We start from the raw sequence: 22,292 nt of genomic DNA, 5'->3' as shown, positions 1-22,292 counted from the left end.
GAACTTCCATCTTCCTGAGACCCTTGCGGGTAGGGATGGTCGACCACTCTGCTGGTAATCTGCCTGGGTGATGGGAGGCTCTCTCGCTACCACGTACGCTCAGTAGCTCAGTGGGCTCAGAGCTCTAGCTTTTGCAACACTTGAGTTACAAAGATGTCTTACTAGGTTTTCATTGAATCTGCCCCCTTTACCACTTGGCCTCCCTCCTGCATGCTTCTGTCACTGAGGGTGGCTACATTGGCTTTTTTCCCCCAAAAAATATCAGGAGAGGGCTAATGGACAGGGCCCTGAACTGGGAGGCAGGAGACTGGCACTATTCTGCTGTCACCTTTCTCTGCCTGCTGCCCCCACCGGCCTGCCTTGTCTGTTTAGTTAGACTGTCTGCTTTTTTGCGTAGGGACTGTCCTTTGCTATTATTTGTACCATGGGTAGCACAATGGGGCCCTAATCTTGGCTGGGGGCCTCTTAATACAAATAACAGGCACAATAACATGTATAGTAGGAACACTGGTGTAGACGGGGTTTTGGGCAGCTGCTGGTGTTTTAATCCCTGTGTGGCTGCCATCCATCTCCGCTTAGAACAGATCCATGTGGCACTCCTTAAAGCACCTTGGCTATGCTCGATCCCCTGTGCGGTGCTGCACTAGTGGATTTTATTTATTTATTTATGGCAAGCAAGCCTTGTTTGGATAGGCCGAGTCCTGAGGCTGAGTTCAAATCTCTCCTTGCAGCCAGGCTGATTTGCTAATCTTCACCTCCCATGCCCTTGGGTCGTGCACAGAGAGGATGCCATCACACGGCCCACGGCACGGTAAGGAAAAGCAACGTTCAGCTCCCGCCAATAACCCAGCTGGGCTGTAAATCTGTCCGGCAGCAGCCCCAGCTCTGCCATGGAAGCTCTGCCTCCTGGGAGCTGCCAGGGGAGGATGCTGAGCTCAGAGGGCTTGAGACCTCGGTTGTGTCTGACCGTAGCTTTAACCCTTGCGGGGGAGTCTCCCTCTCTCTGCCCTGCCCTGTTCCGGCTAGGGCCTCCGCGTGCATGGGGGGGGGACCCTCCTTCTCCAGCGTCAGAGCAGCTGGGGGCTGGTTGAAGAGTCGCCGGGGAGCGGAGCGGCGCAGGCAGCCCCGATGCTGCGAGCCGAGGGGGGACCTGCGCGCGCGCTGCAAAGCCCGAGAGCGGGGCAGGGGCAAAGCCAGCGCGGCGCCCGCCGGCTGCTGAGGGGAGAGGAGGCGGCAGAGGCCGGCAGCCGGGGGGGTTGCGCTGGAGGGACTCGGCCGGGGAAGCGAGGGCCACTTGGCGCCCGGAGGGAAGGGGCAGAGCGAGACGCTGGGATCCCAGCTCTGAAGACCAGGGAGCTGCAAAGGGAAAGTGCCGGCCACGGAGGGGACGCAGACAGGAGCCTGCCGCGAGCTCAGCCTCGAGGAGGCGAAACCTCCGCCGGCTGGGGAAAGCTTTGCAAAGGAGAGAAGATCAAAGAGCGGGTCATCCTCGGGTGCCAAGCCGGGGCAGCGAGCCCAGCCCGCCCCACCATGAGGGGCAAGCGGGAGCCCGGCAAGGGACCAGAGGGGCGCGGTTTGCAGCCGAGGTAGCCTGGGCCATGCAGCATCCGGGCGGAGAGAAGCGACTGGCTGAGCCCAAGAGGTGGAAACGTTTGGAGGGAAACGGAGGAAAGTTTCGTAGCGTCAGCCGCCGCCGCCTCCAGTTTGGGGCTGGGGGGGCCGCAGCGCGTGGAGCCGTCTGATGCTGCGCCCCTTTGATCTGCCAGGAGGGACTTTATTTGTCCTGATGCAAAGGGAGCATTTTCCCAGCTAAAGGGGGGAAAAAGCGGGGGAGCCTCTGCCTTGGGATAAACGAGCACCGGGCTCTGGAACCGCCTGAGGGAAATCACCAGCCCAAGTGACTCGGGGGGGGGGGGGGCAGGGAAGAGGAGGAAAAGAAAGCAGCGTGCGAAAAGGGGCAGAAAAGGGGGCGGGGGAGGTGAAGCCCTCTCCCTCGGCTCTTCCTTTCTCCTTTCCCCCTGCAAATCTTCCCAGAGGGATCCTTCAGCATCGGTGGCCCAGGCACCGGAGCCCAGGAAGGGCAGCTACATCCAAACGTGATCAGCAAACTGCACGAGAGATCAGAGGGCCAACCCCCCGCCAGAGGCGAGTCCCCGGGAAGCCAGGCCTCGGGGGACTGTCGGGAATCTCTCCCCCACTCTCTGAGCGGCTCTGGGCCCTGCCAGGGGCACAACAATACAGGAGCAGAAGGCTGGAAAGAGGATTGCAGTTTTCATCGGCACTTCTTGATCCTCCCTCTCCTACTCCTTCAGGGACTGATTTTGTAATATTAGCAGGCTGGACTGGGGGGCGGGGGGTGCCTGGCTGCTTGCCTTGCCTGGGCGTGGAGAGGTGGGCTAGCGGGGAGGGCGGAGGAAGAGATGTCTGGGATCCGAGGGAAAGTTGTGCTTATCCTAGGCTTCGTCTTTCTGACAACTCTTCTGGCGGCGGTGAGAGGGCTTCCCCTGAGGAAACAACGCACCAGCAGCCCCCGGGAGCGGAGTCCCAAGCTGATGGAGGTAAGGCAACCGGCTGCTGCTCCCTGCTCGGTTTGAGAGCAGAAGTGGGGCCCGGCGGTAGTTCTTACTCTGGGTATTGTCGGGGGTGGGGGCGTGGATGTGGGAGAACAGAACAGGAGCCTAACCTGGGGGGTGGTCAGATGACCCGCCCCCAACATGGCACATGCGGTGGAAGCCCCTCCCTCCATGAGATATTTTAAAAGTGGCCTGGACAGAGCTCTAGAAAATCCAGGATCTGCCCCAGGAGTGGCTGGGTGAGGTAGGACCCTGTGGGGTCCCGTTTTGTTCTAGGTGCATGATTTTTCTTAACCAGCTGCAGCTGGGCTTTTAAAGTCTCAGCATATGGCAATGCCTCCTTCCCTGGGGAGCTCTTCTCCAGCATCTCTGCGTCCATGGATGGGGACAGCATACCCTTGTACAGAGGGGAGGGCCCTTCCTGCTAAGACTGTGAGGGCTCCCTTGGAGTTGGTCATGTCCAAGCTAATATGCAATTACATTACATTTTATCCAAAATGTGTCCATGTAGCCAGTCCACACCTCATCCTACTGAGAGCTCTGAATGACGTAATGTGTAACTGCAGCCACTTGAGAGAGACACAAGTTTTTAGTTTCCTCCTTGGCTTGCCAGAAAGGGCAAAGCTCTTTCCCCACTACCCCAAAGTGTACGATCACCAGAGATCTCAGCCTTTCGTGCGATGGGAGCAGGGAATGTGATTTCAGACACCTCAAAACTGAGGCTAAGTTTAATAATTCAATGCGCAGGAAGGTCTGTTGCCTCCAAAGGACAGCATCTGTCACAGGAGAGGTGAGTCAAAGTATAGCCTGAATCAGGGCAGGGTTTGCAACTTGTCAGGAGCACAAATGTTTCACCCCATTGGCATTAAATGCAGCAGATTGCAGCAACCTTGCCCCTGGAGGTGGAGACCATGGCAGCTGCAGGTTCCAGAATGTCACGCTCCTCCTTGATCCAAATGGCCTGTGCTTGTATAGGAGGGAGTATGGCATGCTGGCATCTGCATTTCCATATGCTGCACCCCTCAAGCAGGGTAGACTTTAGCATGGGTTCAACTGCACCCACAGAAATCAGGCCCAGATTAACTAATATGCAATGATTTCTGTGGGCGCAAGGGCCTGAATTTTGAGTTTGGCCCAGGCTGCCCCTTCATGATGACAGATCTGAGTGAGTGATGTTGCAACCTGACACACAGGGTCACAGCACCACTCAGGTTTGACACCTGCCATCAATAGCATGAGGAGCAACTTGTCCACCCTGACTGGACCCAGATCACACCTGTTGCTACTGCTGGCATTATCACACCAGGCCTGAGGCGACCTGTCAGGCAGAGAGCCCAGAGGGAGGGTCAGGGTCAGGGATACTGCTCCCACGGGTAGCAGGGCTGGAACTCAAGGAGAGGTGGGACCAGGAGTGGCTTCCCCAGCCTCAAGCAGGGCAGAATCCACCTACCCCCACAGAGAGGGCAGCAACCTAGCAGGCCTGAGCCCTGACACCCCCCATCCCCTCCCTCTAGTGTACCCATTGAAGTGGGAGGCTACATCCACCCATGCTCTCTGTAAAAGGTGGGGATGGCCAGGGGCTGTATTTTGCCTGTTCTTGTGGCAGGACCTGTGTGTTGTCTTGCGAAGGATTTAGAACAGCTAAGATAATGGAAGGAAATCTTGACTCTTCCCCTGTGGCTTCAAGACAGCAGTCACTAGTGGGCTTATAGGACATGGGATGGAAATGCACTATGTGTTTGAGTGGGGGAGAAATCAGTGGAATGGGAGCAAATCTATAGCAATCCTAGAGAAAAAAGGCCCTTTAACAAACAAGGAGGGGAAACACAGTGACTTACATATGGCTGAACCAAACAACTGCCTTTTAAATGGGTCTTTTAGCAGGAAAATGAAAAGGGGGTTAGACAATAAGAAAAAAAAATTCACTTGTGACCAAAGCTACTGATAAAAAACAGGTAGTAAAAGGAAGATGTGGAAAAACTGACTGTATATGAATTAGTAGGTCTGGGTAGCAGCAGCCCAGATATTCACCAGTGATAGGCATCATTATAAGAAGCTTGGTGGATAGACTTTAATCCCAGCATGTCAGAGGGGTTGGCTGATGAGTTTACCGAATGACTGGCAGCTCTTTTTGAAATGTTACAGAGAAATGGGGATGTACCTTATTGTTATTACTAAAACGTGGCACCGATAGGCTAAAAAGAGTGATTCTGGCTATTTCTGTCTGATCAACTGAACTTCACTCCTTAATAAAATAATGGGATAAATGTTGAGAGTGAATCTGAAAGCCAGTGGAAGATAATTGAACCACAAGCACCAGAGAGCTTGGTTTTATCTTGGCCTAAATCATGCTAAATGGATTTGATAACTTTTTTTGGATTGAATTACAAATGAGTGGATGAAGGGGGATTGCTCAAAATGTTATATCTAGACAATAATCTTACATTTATATTGTGCCTTTCCTGGGAAATTCTGCAAACATATATACCTGCATCAGTTTGCTCACTACAGAAATGCAGCCACCTCTTGGTGGAACATGGCTGTGGGTATGTCTACACTACGAAATTAGGTTGAATTTATAGAAGTCAGTTTTGTAGAAAGCGTTTTTATACAGTCGATTGTGTGTGTCCCCACACAAATTTTCTAAGTGCATGTAGTCGGCAGAGTGTGTCCACAGTACTGAGGCAACCGTCGACTTCCGGAGCGTTGCACTGTGGGTAGCTATCCCACAGTTCCTGCAGTCTCTGCCGTCCATTTGAATTCTGGGTAGAAATCCCAGTGCCTGATGGGGCTAAAACATTGTTGCGGGTGGTTCTGGGTACATATCGTCAGGCCCCCCCTTCTCTCCCTCCCTCCGTGAAAGCAAGGGCAGACAATCGTTTTGCGCCTTTTTTTCTTGAGTTACCCGTGCAGACACCATACCACGGCAAGCATGGAACCTGCTCAGCTAACCATCACCGTATGTCTCCTGGGTGCTGGCAGATGTGATACTGCATTGCTACACAGCAGCAGTTTATTGCCTTTTGGCAGCAGACAGTGCAGTATGACTGGTAGCCATTGTTGACGAAGTCCTGGGTGCTCTTTTAACTGACCTTGATGAGGTCAGGGGCGCCTGGGCAAACTTAGGAGTGGCTCAGCCAGGTCATTTCCCTTTTAAGTTTTGTCTCATGGTGATTGAGTCCTACGGGCAGTGCACTGTCTTTTAATCAGCAGCCAGCAGAAGACGATGGCCAGTAGTCATACTGCTCCGTTTTTTGCCGAGCACCCAGAAGATGACGATGGCTAGCAGTCGTACTGCACAGTCTGCTGCCAGCAAGATGTATAAAGATAGATGAAGTGGCTCAAAACAAGAAATAGACCAGATTTGTTTTATATTAATTTTCTCCTCCCTCCCTCTATGAAATCAACGGCCTGCTAAACCCAGTTTTGAGTTCTATCCTTGCCGTTTTACGTTCTATCCTTGAGGGGGCCATTCAGGTCCTCGCAAAGCTACCCCCTTTGTTGATTTTAATTCCCTGTAAGCCAACCCTGTAAGCCATGTTGTCAGTCATCCCTCCCTCTGTCAGGGCAATGGCAGACAATCGTTCCGCGCCTTTTTTCTGTGCAGACGCCATACCACGGCAAGCATGGAGCCTGCTCAGATCACTTTGGCAATTAGGAGCACATTAAACACCACACACATTATCCAGCAGTATATGCAGCACCAGAACCTGGCAAAGTGAAACTGGGCGAGTAGGCGACGTCAGCGTGGTTACGAGAGTGATGAGGACATGGACACAGACTTCTCTCAAAGCACGGGCCCTGGCAATGTGGGCATCATGGTGATAATGGGGCAGGTTCATGCGGTGGAATGCCGATTCTGGGCTCGGGAAACAAGCACAGACTGGTGGGACCGCATAGTGTTGCGGGTCTGGGACGATTCCCAGTGGCTGCAAAACTTTCGCATGCGTAAGGGCACTTTCATGGAACTTTGTGACTTGCTTTCCCCTGCCCTGACGCGCAATAATACCAAGATGAGAGCAGCCCTCAGAGTTGAGAAGCGAGTGGCAATAGCCCTGTGGAAGCTTGCAACGCCAGACAGCTACTGGTCAGTCGGAAATCAATTTGGAGTGGGCAAATCTACTGTGGGGGCTGCTGTGATGCACGTAGACAACGCAATCAAAGATCTGCTGATATCAAGTGACCCTGGGAAATGTGCAGGTCATAGTGGATGGCTTTGCTGCAATGAGATTCCCTAACTGTGGTGGGGCCATAGATGGAACCCATATCCCTATCTTGGCACCTGAGCACCAAGCCGGCAAGTACATAACAAGTACATAGCAAAGGGTACTTTTCAATAGTGCTGCAAGCACTGGTGGATCACAAGGGACGTTTCACCAACATCAATGTGGGATGGCCAGGAAAGGTACATGGCTCTTGCATCTTCAGGAACTCTGGTCTGTTTCAAAAGCTGCAGGAAGGGACTTTATTCCTAGACCAGAAAATAACTGTTGGGGATGTTGAAATGCCTATAGTTATCCTTGGGGATGCAGCCTACTCCTTAATGCCATGGCTCATGAAGCCATACACAGGCAGCCTGGAGAGTAGTCAGAAGCTGTTCAACTACAGGCTGAGCAAGTGCAGAATGGTGGTAGAATGTGCATTTGGATGTTTAAAAGCACACTGGCGCAGTTTACTGACTTGGTTAGACTTCAGCGAAACCAATATTCCCACTGTTATTACTGCTTGCTGTGTGCTCCACAATATCTGTGAGAGTAAGCGGGAGAAGTTTATGGCGGGGTGGGAGGTTGAGGCAAATCGCCTGGCTGCTGGTTATGCACAGCCAGACACCAAGGTGGTTAGAAGAGCACAGGAGGGCATGGTGCGCATCAGAGAAGCTTTGAAAACCAATTTCATGACTGGCCAGGCTACGGCGTGAAAGTTCTGTTTGTTTCTCCTTGATGAAACCCCCGCTCCTTGGTTCACTCTACTTCCCTGTAAGCTAACCACCCTCCCCTTCTCCCTTTGATCACTGCTTGCAGAGGCAATAAAGTCATTGTTGCTTCACATTCATGCATTCTTTATTAATTCATCACACAAATAGGGGGATAACTACCAAGATAGCCCAGGAGGGGTGGTGGAGGAGAGAAGCACCAGGAGGGGTGGTGGAGAAGGGAAGGACAAGGCCACACAGCACTTTAAAAGTTTAAAACTTTAAAACTTATTGAATGCCAGCCTTCTGTTGCTTGGGCAATCCTCTAGGGTGGAGTGGCCGGAGGGCCCCCCACTGCATTCTTGGGCGTCTGGGTGAGGAGGCTATGGAACTTGGGGAGAAGGGTGGTTGGTTACACAGGGGCTGTAGTGGTGGTCTGTGCTCCTGTGCCTTTCCTGCAGCTCAACCATACGCTGGAGCATATTAGTTTGATCCTCCAGCAGGCTCAGCATTGAGTCCTGCCTCCTCTCATCACGCTGCCACCACCTTTCAGCTTCAGCCCTCTCTTCAGCCCGCCACTTACTCTTTTCAGCCTGCCACCTCTCCTCCTGGTCATTTTGTGCTTTCCTGCACTCTGACATTGTCTGCCTCCATGCATTCATCTGTGCTCTGTCAGTGTGGGAGGACAGCATGAGCTCAGAGAACATCTCATTGCGAGTGCGTTTTTTTTGCCTTCTGAACTTCGCTAGCCTCTGGTAAGGAGAAGATCCTGTGATCCTTGAAACACATGCAGCTGGTGGAGGGAAAAAAAAGGGACAGTGGTATTTAAAAAGACACATTTTATAGAACAATGGGTACACTCTCTTTCATGGTAAACCTTGCTGTTAACATTACATACATAGCACATGTGCTTTTTTCCAAGGTCGCATTTTGCCTTCCCCCAGCGCATGGCTAGCCCCACCCTTCTCCCCGTGGCTAAGAGCAGGGAACATTTCTGTTCAGCCACAGGCAAACAGCCCAGCAGGAACAGGCACCTCTGAATGTCCCCTTAAGAAAAGCACCCTATTTCAACCAGGTGACCATGAATGATATCACTCTCCTGAGGATAACACAGAGAGATAAAGAACGGATGTTGTTTGAATGCCAGCAAACATACACTGCAATGCTTTGTTCTACAATGATTCCCGAGTACGTGCCACTGGCCTGGAGTGGTGAAGTGTCCTACCATGGTGGATGGAATAAGGCTGCCCTCCCCAGAAACCTTTTGCAAAGGCTTTGTGAGTACATCCAGGAGAGCCACAAATGCCAGGGCAAATTAATCATTAAACATGCTGGCTTTTAAACCATATATACTATTTTAAAAGGTACACTCACCTGAGGTCCCTTCTCCGCCTGGCGGGTCCGGGAGGCAGCCTTGGGTGGGTTCGGGGGGTACTGGCTCCAGTTCCAGGGTGAGAAATAGTTCCTGGCTGTCGGGAAAACCAGTTTCTCCACTTGCTTGCTGTGAACTATCTACAACCTCCTCCTCATCATCTTCCTTGTCCCCAAAAGCTGCTTCTGTGTTGCCTCCATCTCCATTGAAGGAGTCAAACAACACGGCTGGGGTAGTGGTGGCTGAACCCCCTAAAATGGCATGCAGCTCATCATAGAAGTGGCATGTTTTGGGCTCTGACCCGGAGCGGCCGTTCGCCTCTCTGGTTTTCTGGTAGGCTTGCCTTAGCTCCTTAAGTTTCACGCGGCACTGTTTCGTGTCCCTGTTATGGCCTCTCCCTTCATGCCCTGGGAGATTTTGACAAATGTTTTGGCATTTTGAAAACTGGAACAGAGTTCTAATAGCACGGATTTCTCTCCCCATACGGTGATCAGATCCCGTACCTCCCGTTCGGTCCATGCTGGAGCTCTTTTGCGATTCTGGGACTCTATCATGGTCACCTCTGCTGATGAGCTCTGCATGGTCACCTGCAGCTTGCCACACTGGCCAAACGGGAAATTGAAATTCAAAAGTTTGTGGGCTTTTTCCTGTCTTCCTGTCCAGTGCATCTGAGTGCTGTCCAGAGTGGTCACAATGGAGCACTCTGGGATAGCTCACGGAGCCCAACACCATCTAATTGTGTCCACAGTACCCCAAATTTGACCCAGCAATGCAGATTTCAGCACTAATCCCCTTGTTGGGCGTGGAGTAAGGAAATCGATTTTAAGAGCCCTTTAAGTCGGGAAAAAAGGGCTTCATAGTGTGGACGGGTGCAGGGTTAAATCAATTTAATGCTGCTAAATTTGCTCTCAGCTCCTAGTGTAGACCAGGGCTGTTAACAGCACGCAGCAACACAAGAGTTGGAATTCTAGGCACGCATAATGTAACTACCTAAGCTGCTGTTCAGCCGGGAGACTGTGGTTAACACCCAAACTCTTGCAGAAAGACAGTGGTATCTAGTAAAGCACCGGATATGGTACTTTGTGGAATCTTAACTGAAAAGGCAAACTTGTAGGCCGTAATCAGAGGATAATGATAAAATGGCAATGTATGAAGTTGAGGGCGGTGTCCAGTGGAGAACTCCAGAGATCTATGTTAGGCCCATTATCACTAATCAGCTAGCAAAGGGGGAAGAATAAGCACAAATTTGTGAATGATTCTGAATTAGGGAGTTTGCATGAATGCCCAGAGACCATGCCTCCATATGTGTTTGTATAGTGCTTAGCACAACAGGTCTCAACTTGTGAACTCTGGGTTCTACTGAAGTTTTATATCAAATTTTCCAGAAGGGTTTGGGAGATGCATAGGCAGGAGATAAGATGGAGAAATAATCTTCCTTGGGGTCTACCAGTGCTTCTCATCATGTCTGTGTGTGCCTTGTAGACTGTAAGGTCTTTGGGGCAGGGACTTTCTTCATTTGTGTTTTGTGCAGCAGAGGGAAGGTTGTTGACACTTAGGAAATAATCTTAAATTGGATGTGTATAGTTGTTCTTCTTGGAACCCACTGAATCTGGGGGGAGAGATGTAGAAAGCGGGTAATGCTGGGAGATTTCTGCAGATGAGAGGGGATAGCAGATTGCGTTTATCAGCTTGTAAAGCAACAGGGTAGCAAAAATACCAGCATATTTTTGGGTTGTATACACAGATGGTTCATGTTACAGGGCTGACAGTCCCTATCTCGATGGCACCAGTGTGACCACATCTGGAATATTGGTTACTTTGGGTAATGCCCTAGAGATGTGGATAGATTGGAGGAGAGGGCAGAGGTACAAAGAACAACAGAAATGATCAAGCAAGGTGGATAAAAAATCTGATATTTTTTAGTTGAATACGTTGTTCTTTTTGGAAAAACCTATTTTCAATTAACCTTTAGTCCTTTTGGTATGATGTCCATCTGTTTGCATTTGGAAAGGAAGATGATGTCTGTCTGTATCTGTACGAGTTTTTTCATGAAGTTGATGGATTTCCATTCCATACGGCTAAATTCAGTGCCTTGCATAATGACAGGTTCAGAGTAGCAGCCGTGTTAGTCTGTATCCGCAAAAAGAACAGAAGTACTTGTGGCACCTTAGAGACTAACAAATTTATTTGAGCATAAGCTTTCATGGGCTACAGCCCACTTCATCGGATGCATAGAATGGAACGTATAGTAAGAAGATATATATACATACTGAGAAGGTGGAAGTTGCCATACAAACTGTGAGAGGCTAATTAGTTAAGAGGCGCTATTATCAGCAGGAGAAAAAAACTTTTGTAGTGATAATCAAGATGGCCCATTTAGACAGTTGACAAGAAGGTGTGAGGATAAACCCAAGTTAATGGTATCTAGTTTGCATATTAATTCAAGCTCAGCAGTTTCTCGCTGGAGTCTCAAAAAAAAATAAAAGGAGTACTTGTGGCACCTTAGAGACTAACAAATTTATTAGAGCATAAGCTTTCGTGAGCTACAGCTCACTTCATCGGATGCATTTGGTGGAGTCTGTTTTTGAAGCTTTTCTGTTGCAAAATTGCCACCCTTAAATCTTTTACTGAGTGGCCAGAGAGGCTGAAGTGTTCTCCTACCGGTTTTTGAATGTTATGATTCCTGATCTCAGAAAAAGATTTAAGGGTGGCAATTTTGCAACAGAAAAGCTTCAAAAACAGACTCCAGGGAGAAACTGCTGATCTTGAATTAATATGCAAACTAGATACCATTAACTTGGGTTTGAATAGAGACTGGGAGTGGCTGGGTCATTACAGAAATTGAATGTATTTCCCTAAGTTAAGTAACCTCACACCTTCTTGTCAACTGTCTAAGTGGGCCATCCTGATTATCACTACAAACGTTTTTTTTCTCCTGCTGATAATAGCTCATCTTAACTAATTAGCCTCTCACAATTTGTATGGAAACTTCCATCTTATCTGTATGTATATATATATCTTCTTACTATATGTTCCATTCTATGCATCCAGTGAAGTGGGCTGTAGCCCAAGAAAGCTTATGCTCAATTAAATTTGTTAGTCTCTAAGGTGCCACAAGTACTCCTTTCAGAGTAGCAGCAGTGTTAGTCTGTATTCGCAAAAAGAAAAGGAGTATAAATAAATTTGTTAGTCTCTAAGGTGCCACAAGTACTCCTTTTCTTTTTACAAGTACTCCTGTTCTTTTTCCGGATACAGACTAATACAGCTGCTACTCTGAAACTTGATAACCTATGTTAAGGCATAAACTTTAATAGTAGTAAATTCTTGTAAATAAATAAAATATGCTTCATCAATGAGCCCTGCTCAAATTGCAATGAGTTGAAGGGTGATGCTTCTTTGAGAATATACAGAATCAGTCAAAAAACATTGTTAACTTGTGAGGTTAACTCAAGCTTTATAAATACGTGACAATGTCATGTAAGCATCTGTGCTATTTTCAGTGTTTCCAGTGGAGTGAATGCTTGTTTTTTTACATTTTTCCCAATGTAAGTACGTTTAGTTTCTGTTGTGCAGAAAAGCTTTGGCCTTCGTCCCTTTTGGTTTCAGTTTAGCAAGCAGAGGGAGAGAGAATATTTATTTAATTTGGGCTGGTTCATTCAAAGTTAAGAAACCAACTGGGAGTTGAAAAACCAGAAAAGCTTGTCTTGCTCTTCCAATCGATTAATAAAATCCAGCTGGGAGAAGATGAGATCTATTGATGCTAAAACCCTGAAGGATATCAGGCCAGATTTTCAAAGGTGTATTTAGATGCCTAAAAGAAAAGGAGTACTTGTGGCACCTTAGAGACTAACAAATTTATTAGAGCATAAGCTTTCGTGAGCTACAGCTCACTTCATCGGATGCATTGAAGTGAGCTGTAGCTCACGAAAGCTTATGCTCTAATAAATTTGTTAGTCTCTAAGGTGCCACAAGTACTCCTTTTCTTTTTGCGAATACAGACTAACACGGCTGCTACTCTGAAACCTTAGATGCCTAAAGATGTTGATAGGTGCCTCCTCCTCATGGGGTTTTTAAGGAATTTAAGCACCTAACTCCCATTGAAATCCCACAAGTTTCCTAAATACCTTTTGAAAATCTGGCCCATGGTGACTAGAAACAATCTGTCAATTCCCTGACACCAGTTAGAACATCCTTTGTTTAATAAATCAGATAGTTTTAAATGCAAAATGTGTTTTGATCAACTTTTTTTCCTATGTACCCAGCACATTTAAGGTTATTTTATTTAACTGATAATAAACAATTTTAAAATGCCATTTTGTGCATTTTTAATTGAATTGCAATTTCCATGCAAATACAGCTTGACACAAATCATGAGCAAAAAAATGATTATCTCGTAAATAAGAAATGCAGCATTTGCCATTTTCTACCATAATAATAAAGCAAAAATTAAGACTCCGAATAAATATATATTAGGTTCATTTTTATTATATAGCTTTTCTTTAGGAAAATAACTAAAAAGTTCACACGTGAAGCACGATTAAAAACAAAAATTTAAATCAAGGTTTCCTGCTTGCTAATTTAAATCATGATTAAAATCTGTGATTTAGTCAATCCAGGCTGTGAGCAAATAGGTGGAGTGATTGAGTTGTGAGGATGAATTCAAAGAGTCTAATTTGTATCGCTAAATGGCACCTATCTAGAGTTACCTGCGAGATATGACTACCAAGGGGAGCAAGGGATTATTTAGGGTGCTCCAAAGTGGTTTAACAAGGTATAATGGAATTAAAAGCAGCAAAAGAAAATATAGGCTGAGCATGAGGGAAAATTTCCCAAGTTTCAGGAAAAATGGAAATAGCAGAAGCCCCATCGCTTGGGACATTTAAACATGGATAGGAGCAAGCCCTGGAGAACATAGTGTAAGGAACAATCCCTCACTGATCTCTGGAAGGATGGACCAGATGGGACCCAACTGGGCTCCCCAACATCATCTCTGCAGTGAAGCTGCTGGTGCCTTCTGGAAAACGTTCGTTTTAGCATCACTTTTGCTCTGAATAGCCCTCTGTGTTTTGTTCTTCCCTCATTCTTGTGACCAGGGATGGTTTCATAAAAACCAGATCTTACTTTCCTCAGAACCCAGCTGCTTCTACTGCTGATTCCCAATCCTCTCTCTTACTGACTCTCTCAGGAGCAGCTAACTGTGCTGCCACAGACGGTGGAGGATGGCTTCAGGTAGGGACTTGCAGGGGTGACAAGGGAACAGCTCCTCTGTCTTCCATGGTAACCCAGGGGGAGAGAACCCAAGGACATGGGATGCAGGATCTGAGCAGGCCATGTGTGCAGTGAGCTCCCCACAGCTGCTGCAGGCTGTGTCAGTGGCAGAGTCATTTTGCTTGCAGATGTGCTTTTTACCTTTTCATTTCTTCAGCAATTAACCGTTCTTATCTCTGGCTTTGTCCTTGTCCAGGGTCAGATTTGTGGGTATAAAACGTGCACTGAAGCATCGTTCCGCTCTGAAAGGGGCTCTTTGTGCACAGGAAGGTACTTTACCCTTTGTAGCAAATTTCCTTTTGAGAAGTGCCAAATTATCTTAGTCAACAAAGTGAAAACCCTTCCGCCCTGGGGCTGAGACAGGAGCAGAAACAATGAGGAGCCCGCTGTAGGGAAGTTACTGGATCAGGAGGCTTCTTCCCTTTTTGCCGCACAAATAGGTCTTTTGAGTTTCTGTTGCAGAAATTAAAGGGGTGCCTGTAAAAGGCACATGCTTAGGCATGAATTGCTCGGCAGGGAGGAGCCATTCTCATGAGCTAGGTGCTTATGGACCCTTTAGCAATGACTCTCTGCACTTCTAGTTTGCTGGTTCAAATCCAGCTCTAGGTCAGCAATGGCACAAAGCCATTATAGAATGAGTTGGGGGTGGGGGCAGAGTGGGAAGGACGGCATACCTCCATTTCGTTCCTAATGGAGGGGTGTCAGTATCTTGCCATCCTTCCCCATAATTCACCAAAGACTGGCCTATGGAGACTGATCTCCCCTCAAACTACAGTCTCTCCAAAGCAGATCAGGGTGGTGTGTTGTGTGTGCTACAGCATGGAAGCCCTGCCCTGCTGCTGCCCAGGCTGGATTTTTTCTGGGGATTAGAGGTCTTCTGTCTGCAGTGGAGTCAACTGGTATCCTTCACTATCACTAAAAACAGAGAGAGACCCATGTACTGCTAAAGTCGCACCGATGCCTGCTGGGAGCAGACTCCATGGCTGGTCTTGAGATGTGGGGGGTGGTAGTGGTTGTGCAGCAGGGTTGTCGTTGGTGCAGTGTGAAATCAGGCTGTTGCATTTAACAGGTGGGATGTGTTTGGTTACTAGAGCTAGTTGGGAAGTTTTCCTCCAATATTTTTTTGGTGAGCAGTGGCTCATTGACACAACAGACATTTTCACCCAAAATTTTCTCCCTTAATTGAAAATGTTGGGGACTGCCTTTTAAACAAAGGTGAAAAGAAAGATTTCCACAACTTTTTTCTTTTAAAAAAAATGACAATTTTTCAGTTTTTGATGAAAACCTTTTGGGTTTTGTTGAAAATTTTCACAGGGAAAAAAACCCTCACTGGATTACAGGATACCCTTAAAGGACCAGCTGTCAGAATCCGTTTTAGTGACTTTTTCCCTGTTGTTCAGTTCTTGCCTGCTCCAGGTGTCTAGTAACTTCCTGGGCTTTACTGAGAAGCTGAGAGGATGTTTGTGACTTCTGGGGCTAGGAGGCCAGAGATATGGTGGTCTATGTGCCTCCATGTCCCAGGTGGCTCATGGTGTGAAGGGAAGCAATATTTCCTGGGTTATTGGTTGTTTTATTTAGTCTCCAGGGGAAGAATAAAGCTTCAAAGTAAACAAAATGTTATAAATTTCCTCTTGCTTATTGGTGGACTCCCCCTTCACTGAGACAGCAAGAGGACAACAGAAAGGCTGGATGGAGTCAGTGTGTGTTGGGAAGAGGAAGGGAGCTGTGATCTGTGGGTTTGTCTTGACCAGGGTTATAAGGTGTTAGCTGACACATTCTAGCTAAGGGCATGTCAGCATTGCAATCAGAGGTGTAATTGCAGCGTGGACCTGTGCTAGCTTTAATCTAGCTAGCGAAGCTAAAAATAGCAGTGAAGTTGCGGTAGTATGGACTTCAGCATGGGCTGTACAAACCCACCTGGAACTGTGGGACATACTTGTGTTCCTAGCCTGCACCAGGGTCCATGCTGTTGGGTCTTGACTGCTATTTTAGCCATGCTAGTTAAATCAAGGCCAGCTCGGTTATGGCTGCACAAGCTACAATCACACCTCCGATGGCAGTGTAGACATACCTAAGGCCTGATCTAGGCTAGGATTTAAGATCTGATTTAGCATGTGTTCGTATGCTAATGCACGTATTTGAAAGCCTAGTATACACCAGGCTTTAGCATATGCTACATAGGGGGAGCCTAGGCTTTAGGTCAGGGATCGGCAACCTTTGACATGTGGCCTGCCAGTTTAGCTGCTGCTTCCGTCCGCAGGTTCGGTCGATCGCAGCTCCCACTGACTGTGATTTACCACTCCAGACCAATGGGAACTGTGGGAAGTGGTGGCCAACACATCCCTCGGCCCGCGCTGCTTCCTGCAGCCCCCATTGGCCTGGAGCGGCGAACTGTGGCCGTGGGAGCTGTGATCAGCCGAACCAGCGGACACAGCAGGTAAACAAACTGGCTGGCCTGCCAGGGGGTTAACCCTGGTGGGCCACATGCCAAAGGTTGCTGATCCCTGCTTTAGGTTGACCAGTATGGCATACGTCGGAAGTCTACACTGCCTTGTCTACCCTAAACTTTTCAAACATGATAGCTAGCATGTATTAGCTGTCATATGCTCACACCTAGCCTAGACAGGTTTAACTCATTCTAGAACTCTGGTGTAGACAAGGCAGTGTAGACGTTTAACATTTAGCTGGTTGTGTTGAAGCCTGGCAGGGAGCTATGAGTAAAGTGCAAAAGTCTGTGAAGCAGCCAGCTAGCCTGTACAAATGTGTGAGCGTGGGGGGAGAAGGGGAGGGGGAGGGACAGAAGGCTGCACTGTGGAGAGAGAGGAGTATTTCAGTAATTCCTGATCACCTCCATGATTAAATTACCCCACAGTCTTGCCTTTCCCTTTTCATCAAATGTCCAGTCATTACCCAGCTCTCCCTCATTGTGGTGGAGCCCAAGGTCAGCTTCTCCCTGCTTGGTTTCCCTTTAATATGTTGCTAAGATCCTCCTCTCTATTTTTAGCTGCATGTTCCCAGGGCGCAGGCAGCCTCCTCGCTAGTAACCCAGAGGACACCAGGTGCAGAGCGCAGTGCAATGTCTTCAGCGAGATGAGATTTTGTACAGATGTCTTAAACCCACATCTGCTCTCCCTCCCCCACCCCCAACACCCTTCCTCTTCCCAGAGAGACTGTGGCTGCATTACATAGCTAAGTTGGCTCCTTGCTCAGAGGAGGAGGCAAACAACTATCTCTCCCAGGATGTATAATTGTGGGGTGTCCCAGGGGATTCCTGGGTGGACTGTGATGTGGGGATGCACTCAGTGCTTAATTTGTAATGACAGAGGTGCTTAGCCCTGGCACAAATGAGGCACTGGATGCATGGCACTGCTGGAACTAGGGTGTGGGGGGCATGTTATTTGCAGTTGTTCTTCATCAGATAATTGCATGGGGTTCTTGGGAGGGTTTTGCCTTCCTCTGCAGCAGTGAGTGGGGCTCCTGGTAACAAGCATGAGTGTGCGATGGGCACTGGGGAACCTTGCACTTCCCTTTCTAGGTTCCTCTACATTCAGAAAATGATAATACACTAACTAGCAAAGTGTCAGAGAGAGAGGCCACTACAGGCCAAAAGCCCCAAATGATCCTGTCCTATACTATTACATTGTTATAAAGGGAAACTCCTCCAGAGAGGGAAGGCAGTGGGTGTTATGGGGGAAACGGGATCTATGGACAATGTCAGTCACCCCAGTGACCTCTCTGTAAATGCCCCTTTGCACTCTCCCCTCCTCTTAGTTTTCTTCACACCTGTAAATAGCATTTTGAGGGCTAGACGGAGTTACAAGGCCTAATTTGTTAGTCTCTAAGGTGCCACAAGTACTCCTTTTCTTAAGGCCTAACATGTGAGTGTTGCTATTTTGAAAGGGTTTTTGCAAAACTGGCTATGAACAGAAATGACTTCAGCATGTTGTTTGAAAATGTACCAAAAGAGCCAGTACGCAAGAGTCTAAAATCAAAATCTGAAGTTTCTCATGACACCCCAGTCCTCTGGTCCTGAGCTGGCTCCAGCAGCAGGGGGGGTGAGGTGGTGAATGGAAGGACCATGCTGGCTCCCCTGGAGTCTGTGTGTTCCAGTCTCTGGCATAAATTAAAGCAGCCCCTAGGGGACTGCTCTAATATACAGCTGTCCAGACTAGCGTAGTGCATTCCAGCCACGCCCTGTTGTAATCCCTGGCAAACCCCTGTACCAGAGGCTGCGGTAGCTCTGCCACCACTACCTAGCCTGGGGAAGCCCCCAGGATCAGAGGGAATTCCAAGTGGCTGTTTGACTGTGTATGGGGCCAGGTACTCCAAAACAGTGCTTTGGGCTGGGAAGCATCCAGCACACCTTGGATGTAACTTAAATGCCAATGTTAAAACCAACAGTGAAAAGGCTTGCTGTGAGGGGTGGTGTTTTTGTTGTTTATGCCTTTGGAAATAGTAATTTAGCCTCTCCACCCCTCTGCAAAGTGGCTCAATATCACTATCTTCATTTTACCAATAAGGCTCAGAGAGGAAAGGTGACAGGGGAGGTAGTGGCAGAGCTGGAATTAGGGAATCAGGGGATTTTGCTTCTATTCCTGACTCTGTCACATATTTCCTGGGGGACCTTGGGCAAGTCACTTGACCCCCCTGAACCTCAGCTTCCCATCTGTGAAGTGGCTGGTGAAGATAAATGAATTCCTTTTTGTGAGGCAGTCAGACACTGGGAAAGAATGTCATCGAATAGCCTATGAATAAATTAAATGTGTTTAAACAGAATAGACTAGAATCTGAGGGAAGGTTTTTTCTCCCTCTGTGGCCACTACACAGCACTGTGCAGATATACAGGGGTTATAGAAGTTCTAGGGTTGCCAACCCTACCGGTTTTGCCGGGAGTCTCCCGGAATCGGGCTCTATCTCCCGGAGGCTACTGAAGAGCGTGGGGCCAGGGCAAGCAAGGAGCCTGCCTTAGTCCCACTGTGCCACCGACCAGGAGCCACCCGAGGTAAGCACCGCCGGGCCGGAGCCTGCACCCCTCATCCCCTCCTGCACTCTAATCCCTGGCCCCAGCCCTGAGCCCCATCCTGCACCCAAACTCCCTCCCAGTGCCTGCACCTCGCATCCCCTCCTGCACCCTGCCCCACCCCAGAGCCCCTCCTGCACCCAAACTCCCTCCCAGAGCCCATACCCCTTACCCCCTCCTGCACCACAACCCCCTGCCCCAGCCCTGAGACCCCTCCATCACCCAAACTTCCTCCCAGAGCTTGTACCCCACGCCCCCTCTTACACCGCAACCCCCTGCCCCAGGCTCAGCCCAGAGATCCTTCCCACACTCCGAACCCCTTGGCCCCAGCCCAGAGCCTGCACCCCCTGCTGCACTCCAACCCCCTGCCCAGCCCTGAGACCCCCTCCCAGACCCCACACTCCCTCCTACACCCCAACCCCCCCTGCCCCAGCCCTGAGATCCCTCCAGCATCCAAACTTCCTCCCAGAGCTTGTACCCCACACCCTCTCCCACACTCCGAACCCCTTGGCCCCTGCCCAGAGCCCACACCCCCTCCTGCACCCCAACCCCCTGCCTCAGCCCGGTGAAAGTGAGTGAGGGTGGGGGAAAGCGAGCAATGGAGGGAGGGGGGATGGAGTGAGTGGGGCAGGACTTCGGAGCAGGGGAGGGGCCTTGGGGAAAGGGCGGGGCAGGGGACGGGGAAATGGTGTTTGGGTTTGTGTGATTAGACTGTTGGCAAACCTATATAGAAGCCCTGTCTTTGGCCAGGGGAGAATCCCCATGGCACAGGCACTGCTCATGACAGCCACAGGTCTGCTGTCAAGGCCCAGCATAGGGGGCATGCCTAGGGTGACCAGATGTCCCATATTTAAGCCTTCCTGCAGGTGTCCTGACTTTTTCTTAAAAACGAGCAGATTGTCCCATATTTTTTGTCTCCCCCCTCCCCCCATCAGTCCTGGTGGGTCCTGCTGCTGGCTGGATCCTTGCTCTCCAGCCCACCAGTGGTGAGTGTGGGGTTCAGTGACCAGCAATGGGGGTGAGGATGCAAGGCTGGTGGTGGGGCAAAGCTGCCGCATACGGGGCCAGCTGCTCCCCCTGCTGGTCCATCAGCGCAGCCCCTGCTGCATGCTGGCTCTTGGCAGGCGGCAGCCGGTTACATGTCACCTCTACTGCCCACCCATCGGCCCTTTATGTGCTTCCCCTCTTGCTGTCCTCTCCCTGCTTTGCACCGTCAGCCCCCCTGCCCTCAGCCATATCTCCTCCATATCCCCCCCTGCCGGGGCATGTCCCACTTCCAGCCCTGTGCGGAGAACCAGCAGCAGGTTGGAGCGCTCTGCTCACTGGCAGCCTGGCCGGCAGGTTCCTTCCTTCCCCCACTGCCTCTGGCTGGGCCAGCGCCCCGGGAAAGCCCAAGACCCTCCAGCCCAGGGGGGTACTCTGTCCCCTAGGCACTCTCCCCTGCTGAGCCACCTCTCTGGTCGGGGTCCCTGGGCCCTGGTGCGCAATGTGTCCTTAGGGCTTAACCCCTTTCTGCCCATGCTGTAGCTGGGGGACAGGAGGCGGCTGGGTTGTGTCTGTGGCCAGCAGCAGCCTGGAGGTGTTAGCTGTGTGGGCAGGAAGGGACCAGCTGCTTCCAGCTACAGAGGAGTGGGATGAGCTGTCAAGGGGCTGGGAGGGGGAGTACCCATTGCTGGGAAGATGCAGCTGAGCCATCCAGCTGCGGGGGGTGATTTTACTGGAATTAAATGGGCCCAAGTGGTGAAGGGATCAGGTGCCCTGGTGACAGTTCCACTCCCCAGTGCAAGGCAGGGAGATGCTAGGTGCCCCTGGATCCTTCCCTATCCAGGGTGCATAATTGCTATGAATGGAGCCAGCTCAAGCAATCAGTTTCCTGAAACACTTTTGATTTAAAGTACTTAATGATAAATTTACATAGCAACTGTTTTTATTTGTTTTCAGTTTCCCCACAAGAGATGTCAGACCCACAGCTGCTAGAGTGATGGCTCCGTGGGCAGCCTAATCCCTTGACCTTGTACTCCACCTCCTGCTGCATCCTCTCAGCAGCCCCCGAACCTGGCTCCAGAAGGCCAGAGTGTGTAAGCAGGGGAGGAGCAGGCTGGGTTTCCAGCCAGAGCTGAGTTCCCAGCTCTCTGCTTGTTGTGGGTTTTGATCCTGCTGGGAAGCGTCTGTGGTTTGTAGCTCATGATGTTTGCTGGCAGCTCTCGGGCGACTGGGGTTACATCACTCATTGCTGCTACTGAGGATTGCATCTGCGGCTTGGCCCCACTGCCGGTTTCCCCCAGTGCATCCAAAGCCATCCCTTCAGGGTAGGGAAATAGACATGCCTTACATTTTATTGCCTGGTGTGCCATCCCCTCCTGATTCCCATTGCAACACATTGCCACAGATTAGGGGAGCCAGGGAGCTTGTCTTTGATCTGCTCTCCTTGATTTCAAGTCTAAAAAATCCATCCAGACACCTTGGTGGGAGCCATGAACTATCCAGTGTTATTTGGATGGGATGTGTGGGGGATGAGGGCTCTTGTTTGGCTTCTTTTCTTTCTTTCACAGCTTTGCATAAGCTGAAAAGCTAGGGAAGCAACAGCTGGAGCCATTGGTGGGGTACCATGTGCAAGCTAACAAATGTATATCATTAACTGGAACAAGTTAATGGTTACTAAAGCACATGGGTTTTATAGCTGGAACAAGTTAATAGCAACTCAGTCCCATGCATTAAGAGCTTATGTGTATTACAGCTCAACTATGTTAACAGAAAACATGTGCCCTAACGCTAGAATTTGCTTGTCTGTGTGTCTGACTCTCTCTGTCTCTGATCTAGATCTGGGTACATGCAGCATGTGCTGTGTACTCTGGTGCATACTCTGAGTGTTGTTCTGTCCTAGCAGCATGAGGGCAGTAAAACTATAGCAGCAGAATAGTATCTGCTTCTTTGTAGTATGGGGCTGCCTGCAGTGGGCACCAATTGTCTCGTCAGACTCCAGTTTCCAATGGATTTTCCCTTGAACCGTGACATTTATGCAAAACCTATCGGTGTCAGGACAAAAAGTGTCAGTAACTCTGAAGAAGCCTCTTGAGACAGTTTTGTGCTTCAGCTGCTGACGAAATAGCCCCCCTTGCTCTGCTTTGTGCTGTATGTATGTGGGAA

General features: G+C 49.5%; 1 protein-coding gene across 3 annotated transcripts in view; it reads left to right on the top strand.

Annotated features, from left to right (window-relative positions):
- The first annotated feature begins 1,091 nt into the window (after positions 1-1,091).
- ISM2 (isthmin 2) overlaps positions 1,092-22,292 on the top strand; it is a 53,041-nt gene continuing 31,840 nt past the window's right edge. For 2 of the 3 annotated variants that reach the window (XR_006281955.1, XM_043516261.1), the window contains exon 1: positions 1,119-2,558. Coding sequence is in view for 2 of the 3 variants with exons in the window: in XM_043516261.1 (XP_043372196.1) it covers positions 2,421-2,558 (138 nt within the window). In the remaining variant the exon portion in view is untranslated. Of the gene's footprint in view, positions 2,559-22,292 lie in introns of all 3 variants that reach the window. The other variant, XM_043516260.1, reaches the window with a different exon arrangement.

The sequence above is a fragment of the Dermochelys coriacea genome, chromosome 6 (genome assembly GCF_009764565.3).
Source record: "Dermochelys coriacea isolate rDerCor1 chromosome 6, rDerCor1.pri.v4, whole genome shotgun sequence".
Lineage (NCBI taxonomy): Eukaryota > Metazoa > Chordata > Testudines > Dermochelyidae > Dermochelys > Dermochelys coriacea.
This window is presented reverse-complemented; position numbering and strand designations above follow the sequence as displayed.